Source organism: Corapipo altera, unplaced genomic scaffold (assembly GCF_003945725.1).
Source record: "Corapipo altera isolate COAL_440 unplaced genomic scaffold, ASM394572v1 218, whole genome shotgun sequence".
In the NCBI taxonomy this organism is placed as follows: domain Eukaryota; kingdom Metazoa; phylum Chordata; class Aves; order Passeriformes; family Pipridae; genus Corapipo; species Corapipo altera.
In genome coordinates, this window is record NW_020885072.1 from 86,030 (window position 1) to 93,590 (window position 7,561).

General features: G+C 49.3%; 1 protein-coding gene across 1 annotated transcript in view; it reads right to left on the reverse strand.

Annotated features, from left to right (window-relative positions):
• Positions 1 to 7,561, reverse strand: part of DAGLA (diacylglycerol lipase alpha) — a 57,463-nt gene that overhangs the window by 14,073 nt on the left and 35,829 nt on the right. Inside the window, exons 13-16 of the mRNA XM_027669239.1 lie at positions 4,751 to 4,831; positions 3,244 to 3,386; positions 2,002 to 2,070; positions 427 to 499 (exon numbers count right to left, since the gene is read on the reverse strand). Of these exons, the coding sequence (XP_027525040.1) occupies positions 427 to 499; positions 2,002 to 2,070; positions 3,244 to 3,386; positions 4,751 to 4,831 (366 nt within the window). The remainder of the gene's footprint in view (positions 1 to 426; positions 500 to 2,001; positions 2,071 to 3,243; positions 3,387 to 4,750; positions 4,832 to 7,561) is intronic.

The following is a 7,561-nucleotide window of genomic DNA, read 5'->3' on the forward strand; positions in this document are numbered from 1 at the left end:
TTTACGGTTTTTTCCTATCTCAGCGTAATGGTGGAGACTGGGAAGGGACAATTCCCACATTTCCCATGCCCGAAACACGACCAGACTCCTTATCCCAGCATCACCCAGCCATGCCCATAAACAGACAATTCCAGTCTGTTCCCAGCTTTATCCCAGCTGAAAAAACTCCACACTGGGAACACAGACACCAACACAGGCTTGGACAGAAAATTCCCTGCTCGGTTATTTGGGATCTGTGACGGTGAACTTGGAACACCTGAGTGGGAACCAGCCCACGGAGCTCTCCTTGGATCTCTTCCCGTCATTCCTGGAGTTCCCTAAACAGTGATCCCAAGGACACCTGGAGGAAACCCGCCCTTCCCACCACTGCAATTCCCTATCCTTGCCTGGAGACACTTCCAGGGGTTTGTCCCTCTTCCCTCTCACCTTTGGTTTGGTGCTTCTTTGGAGAACATCCAGGAGCTGCCGGCGGAACCCCTCCAGCTGGGAGAGCCCGATCCTGGAAGAGAGGAAAGTGGGAGTAAGGAAAACAGGCAGATGGGGTTATGGAAAAGAGGGAGACGTGTTTGGAACACCCGGGCAGGGAATGGGATGGGAAGGGCACGTGGGCACAGGAGAACAAGGAATCACATTCAAAAGGATACCACAAGGATCAGGGCTGGAATCAGGGATGAGGGAAAACTCAGGTTGGATCAGGGCTGGGATCTGGAATGGGGGAAAACCCGGACTGGATTAGTGCTGGAATTGGGAATGGGGGAAAACCCAGACTGAATCGGGGTGAAATTTGGAATGGGGGAAAACCCGGACTGGATAATGCTTGGAATCCAGAATGGGGAAAACCCAGACTGGATTAGCACTGGAATTGGGAATGGGGGAAAACCCGGACTGGATAATGCCTGGAATCCAGAATGGGGAAAACCCAGACTGGATCAGGCCCAGAATCCAGAATGGGGGAAAGACTGGGGCTGGAATCTGGAATGGGGGAAAACCTGGACCAGATCACAGTCAGAACTGGGAATGAGGGAAAACCCAGACTGGATTCAGACCAGGATCTGGAATGGGGGAAAACCCAGACTGGATTTGGCTCCAGAATGGGGGGAACTCTCAGACTGGGGTAGGAATCTGGAATAGAAAAACCCAGACTGGATTGGGCCTGGGATCTGGAATGGGGGAAAATGCACACCGGATTGGGGCTGGAATCTGGAATGGAGAAACCCAGAGTGGACTGGGGCTGGAACTGGGAGTGGGGGGAAAGCAGTGCAGGTTTCTGAGGTGGGATGTGGCATCAGCCCGGAGCAGGAAAGGGGGAAGAGGGGTCGGGAACCATTGGGACAATAAATGGGAGCAGAGCAGGGAACACGGAGGGGAGAGAGCTCAGGGAACAGGGAGCTGACAGTGGAATCCCAGATGCCAGGGAAGGATGACACGGAACAGGTGACTCGGGAAGGTGTCTGGGAGCTGAGTGACACCACTGAGGAAATTCCAGGATGGAGCAGGTCATGTCATCCAGGGAAATGCCAGGTTGTCTGTCCCGGCCCAAACCCCTGCTCAGCAGAACGTATCCCAGGGGATGAGGAAGGTGAGAGATGCCAAGGAATGAGCTGGGTCGGAGATATGAAATGGAACAGGAATTTTGGGACAAACATGAGGTGATAGCACATCCAAGATGACACAAGAAACTGGGAAGATGACACTGATGCTCCAGGGACCACAGTGAGTGATTCCAGAGGCAGGATATTCCCACTTTTCTGGCACACAGGAAGGATTTGCCTATAAAGAGGTGTGTGAAGCACCAACAGAGGTGCCCAGGGAAAACACAGGGAAGCAGGAGGATAAATAAGGAATAACACAAGGAACCAGGCAGATAAATGAGGAACAAGACAAGGACAGGCAAATGAGGAATCCGGAGACAGATGATCCACGTGTTTCTGACAGGAAATGGATGATCTGGGGACAGGACAGCAAACACTCAGGAACGATTTGGGACACTCCTCCACTTGCCTGGGCACCAGATCTTTCCCAAGCACCACTGCAGTCACAAACTCCTTGGAATACTCCATGGCATCCTCACTGGAAGAGAAACAGGAGCAGGAAGAAGCAAACAGTGTTTCATTCCCAGGCCGGTGGCAGAGAACCAGGGGCACAAAACCCCAATCCAAGCTACTTCCAAGGCTTTTGGGATTTGCACCTTGGGAAGGAAAAGCCTCATATCCACATCCCAGGGCTCAAACATTCCCCTGCACGTGGCTCTGGATATACCTGGGAAAGGAAGTGCTTTAACTCAATGCCTCCCAGCCATTTTCCAAGAGTTTGGGAACGGCAGGGCAGCCAAGGAAGAAGATATTCCGTGCTCCTGAGGCTACCTGACAAAGACACTGTGGAATGAAATACTGGAATATTGTGGAGAACTCAGATGGCAAATTTCTGGAGCAACCTGAGGACTGAGAGGGAAGGAATTAAGATTCCCACTCTGTGGAGCTTCCTGGAGATGATCCTGGGCACAACACAAGTCAGGGGCTCCCAAGGGATCCAGAAGTGGGATTTCTGAACAAAAAGCCACAAAACTCCCATGGAACATCCTCCTCTGTAGCTCTGCGGCTGCAGAAAGCCAGGAATGACAACAACAAGGAATGCCAACATCAAGATCCATCAGCAGGACACTTTAAAACCCTTGGCTGCTCCTGGAATATGATGCAGGAACTGCCACAAGGGGCTTTGGAGAATCCAGAGCCCATTTCAAGGATCCCCATGACAACCAGAAAGACCTTCCCTCACTTGCCAGCAATCCCATGGGATGGTTCTGTTTGGGAATAATGTGACCAGAAGGTCTGTTCCCATTTACAATGGGAGGAATTCCCCATTATTCTCTCTCCCTTGGGAGGGAAACCAGCACCCAAAAAGCACAATCCCTCTGCCCCTTTTTCAGGCACCGCTTTGGAATGGGAGAAATCACATCCCAAAGTGAGGTGAAGTTTCTTTGGAAAAGGAATCCAAGCAACTGGATCAGGACTGGGCAAAGAGTATGGAAATTGCATCCAACTTGCATTTTCCATTAAAATGAGAGCCACAGACAACTCCGGAATATTTGGGAGAGTGGCCACCTGCCCTCCTACCCTGAATTCCAAACTCTACCACGGAGGGAACACTTGGCAAATCCAGGCTGCCTGTCCCTTCTACTGCTCCTTAGAGGATCCCAACCGGGCCGTGCTCCAGCTCCAGTCCCACCTGCATCCCAAGACCTACCTGAGCAGCCCACCTGGGGGGGAATAGGCAAAGCACTTCAGGGAGGGGTACTGGGGGCGCAGCAGGAAGGACAGGATGGCAGCAGTTCCAGCTCCCAGGGAGTGCCCAACCACAATCAGGCCGTAGTGTTTTGTCCCTCTTCCCTGGAAACCAAAACCAACAAGAAATGGACGCCACGCTGAAAATTAACGGGGATTCATCCCCCAAATCTCTCCCTTTCCCCAGGTTTTCGAGTGGTTTTCACACATGAAAGCTCCAGATTCCAGCTGAACAGCTCCTTGCTCTGAATCTCATGGAATCATCACGGAATCCTGGAATGGTTTGAGTGGGAAGGGACCTTAAAGCCCATCTGGTTCCAATCCCAATACCTTCCACTATCCCAGGCTACTCCAAAACCTGTCCCACCTGGCCATGGACACTTCCAGGGATGGGACAGCCACAGCTTCCCTGGGAAATCCATTCCAGGGCCTCACCATTCCCATAGGGAAGGATTTCTTCCCAGTATCCCATTTGACCCTGCCCTCTATCAGTGGGAAGCCATTCCCATTCCTGGCACTCCAGGCCCTGGAATTCACTCGCTTCTGGAATTCTACATCTCCATCAGTGTGTGACCTACTGGTTCTTCCCTGGAAGAAAAAGGATGGGAAGAAACAGGAAATGCACACCAGCTGTTTGAATTCTCTGGGATTTACAGGAGCCTTTGGCCCTTTCCTCAAACCTCACAGCTTCCTGATAATATCCAAATCCATGGACAAAGTGTTTCTCCACCTCCCTGGGTACTTTTCCCTGGAATATCTGTTGCTGGCAACTGTCAGAAACAATATCCTGAGATACAGGAACCTTTGGTGGGAGCTGGGATGGCATTTACGTACCTAAAGCCAGGAAAAATTCCTCCTGATTACTGGGAACAAACCCAATATTCCCTTTCCAGGCAGAGAGGGATGAAGCCGGATGCCGGAGTGTCTCTCCCTCCATCCATCAAACATCCCGAGGCAGCACTTCCACAGCTATTCCCAACCCATAAACCAAGGCAAGCTGCTTCCCAACACCTCCCTTGGGATCTCTGCTAGCTCCCTGCCACCAGGAACGTGCTCCCAGAGACAGCATTCCGGAAAGAACCTCCACGGAGATGGGATTTTAGTTCCCGCTGGCTCGGTTTTAACGTTCCCTGTCCCGCATTCCCACGTGGGACTTCCTGCCTTAGGAAAGAGAGAATAACCAGGAGCTCTGCAGTGCTGGGGGTTCCAAAATGAAAAAGCCTCGAGGAGCAACCTGATCTTATGGAATGTTCTCTTCCCATGGCAGGGGGGGTGGGACCGGAGCAGTTTTAGGGTCCCTTACAACCCCAGATTCCAGGATTCCATGAGGGAGCTGGCAATCCAGAGGGACGGGAATTAAAGGGAGAGTTGAGAAATTAACATGAGGCATCCAGGACACGGCAATTCCCTTAAAAACCAGGTTTATAGGGAATTCTCATCCTCTGTCTGGAAGGAAAACTGGAACTCACCAGGTCACGTCCAAAGGCTTGGGAAAGCACCATTTCCTGCTCCAGCTTCTTCTTGATGTACTCGGCAGAGAGCACCATTCCCTGCGGGAAGTGGGAAGACAGTGGGATCCAAATGGATGTGTGGCAGCCCCGATCCCAACATCCAGCAGCCAAAAGCTGTGGAAGCTCCGGGGCGTCCCTTGGCACACTCGGGATGGAGGAAAAACTGAGTCCCCTCTCCACATTCCAGAAGAGAAATTCTGGATCGTGGTGTTCAGGAGTAACGAGTTCTTAAATCCCAAGGGCTTATTCCTGGGATCAGGGTGTATTTAGAGGGAAAAAACATCCCAAAAACCAGCTTAAACAGGGTTGTGTGTTTGGTACTTCAGATCCCGGGATTTGTGGAAGAACATGGAAATATAAACTTGGATGTTCTGAATATTCATGTTTTAATTGCCAAATTTTCCTCTCCCCGTTAAATCTGTGAATGATTTTTCCATTTAAATCTGGGAATAAAAGTGTGAATTATCCTGAGTTTACAGAGAAAACAATACAAACACCAAGAGGAAAAGTGGGAGCGCTCCCTGTACAGGAAGAGTTCATTCCTGCCTTTTCCAGTCACCAGCATTAAGGGAATTTGGCTGCTAAAGGACATCAATCATAAATTATTAAAGGATTTTATTGCCTAGAACTTCAAAAGTGCTGGAAGATGGGAAAAACCACAGGCTGGGGCTCCCCATTCCTCCTCTCTGCCGAGGAGTTTTGTCCCTCCATGTATTAAATTCCAAACGGAGCTGATTCAATTCCAAACACAGGTATCAAACAAGCAATTGGAATTTGGTTTGGAATTCCAGGTGATGCTTTTCTTACAGTTTAATTCAGTGGGAAGCAAGCCTGAATTCCAAAAAAAAAAAAAAAAAAAAAACAAAAAAAAACACCAACCAGGTTGAACAGAAATGATCAATCCTAATTTGGGAATTACAGATCTCAAATAATTCACACTGCCTGGACTGGGAAAAAAACCAGGGAAAATCAACTCCTGGGCTGTTTTCCATTAAATAACAGTGTAAATACAACAGGAACGGTATTGAGGATTCACTCTCCATCTCAGGGATATCACAGGATTTGTCTGCTCAAAAAACATGGAATTTTCCAAGTCCTCAGTACCACGAATCCCATCAAATCCCACCCAGGTGCTGGAGAGGAGGAGCAGCACTGAGGTGACTCCATGAGCACAGAAATGGGAATGTGGGACACTGGGACCACCAAAAAGGTGGTTGGTGCCTGTATCCCAATTCCCAGCAGCCCCAAATCTTCCAGAAGAGTCTCCATTCCCAATCCCCAGGAGAAGGGAACGGGCTACTGATCTAAATTCCCAAGGTGAATTTGGGATTCTATTTTTAGGAAGCATGACCCAAATCCCTGGTGGTGCCCGGTGTTAGTCAGCCTTAGGACATATTTTTGGGAATTAGATTTTAATGGAGGCAGTGATTTTAATATTATGGAATGAGACTGTAAAGTTCCATCAAAATGGAGCCTGTTCCTTAAATTTCATGGAATCCCAGGATGGTTTGGGTTGGAACGGACCTTAAACTCATCCAGTTCCATGGGCAGGGACACCTTGGACTAGACTGGGATGCTCCAAGCCTTGTCCAACCTGTCCTTGGGCAATTCCAGGGATGTGCATCCATAGATCCTCCAGGCAACAGATTCAGTTTCAAGGGAATTAAACAATTTGGGCTTAATTTTGGAACCTCGCAAGTAAATAACCAAATGGATCCGAGATTTAGGGAAAGGGGATGGGAATGTCCTGTACTGCTTTGCCATCCAAAGGCAAGGAACTGCTCTGGGATAGATGAGATTTGGGGGGAAAAGTCCCAGAGGGGTCTATTTTATAGGGAAAAACCCGGTCTAGGGGTTGGAATGGGATCTTTAAGGTCCCTTCCCACCCAAACCATTCCAGGATTCCAGTTCCTAAAGGAGAGCATCAAAGCCCAGGGAAGAGGTTTGGCATCCACACAAATGGAGGGAGCAGGAGCTCCCAAGGAATTCCAGGCTCAATATCCCACCTTGGGCAACAACTCCTCTCCTCCAGCAGCATTCCCAGCAACTGCTCCGTTCCTTCCAGCCCTCAATTCCCCTTTCCCAACCTGGCACTGCATCCTGGCAAGCTCCCAAATTCCTGAGCAGCTTAAAGACTTGGCATTCCTTTGCCAGACGGGGGCAAAGGGTAGCTCTGGAATAAATGGATTCAGTTATCCCAGAGCTGCTCACAGACAGGGAGCATCCATCAAATTACACAGATGCCAGTCCTGCCAGGATCCTTGGAGGGCATTCCTGTCTCCAAACACATTCCCAGAGTTTCACTGCAAATTCTGAGAAGGTCGTTGGAAGGCCAAGTCATTTGGATGACTCCAGGAATTCCATTCCGGGTCTCCAAGATGTCTTTTCCAGTTTGGATGGCACTAATTGGACAGAGTTTTTTAATTACACACCCAGTGATTTTAACTGTTCCCAGGGATTTTAACTGTTCCCAGGGATTATTCAACACCTCAAAGCCCTTTTGCTGCAGTTCTGGAATGTCCTTTTTAAAGTAATTACGACCATTTGGGGGGTTGGTCATTAAAAAAGCAAATAATGAGAAAAATTGAGGGGCTTTCGTTTGGTTTTGGTTCTCAGAGAAAAACTGTGAGGAAGATGAGAGAAGACCCAGAAGAAAAGTGAAGGGGGGGGGAAAGGGAGAAGGGGGAAAAGGGAGGGGAGGAAAAGGAGAGAAAAATCAAGGGAAAAAGGAGAGAAAAATCAAGGGAAAAAGGAGAGAAAAATCAAGGG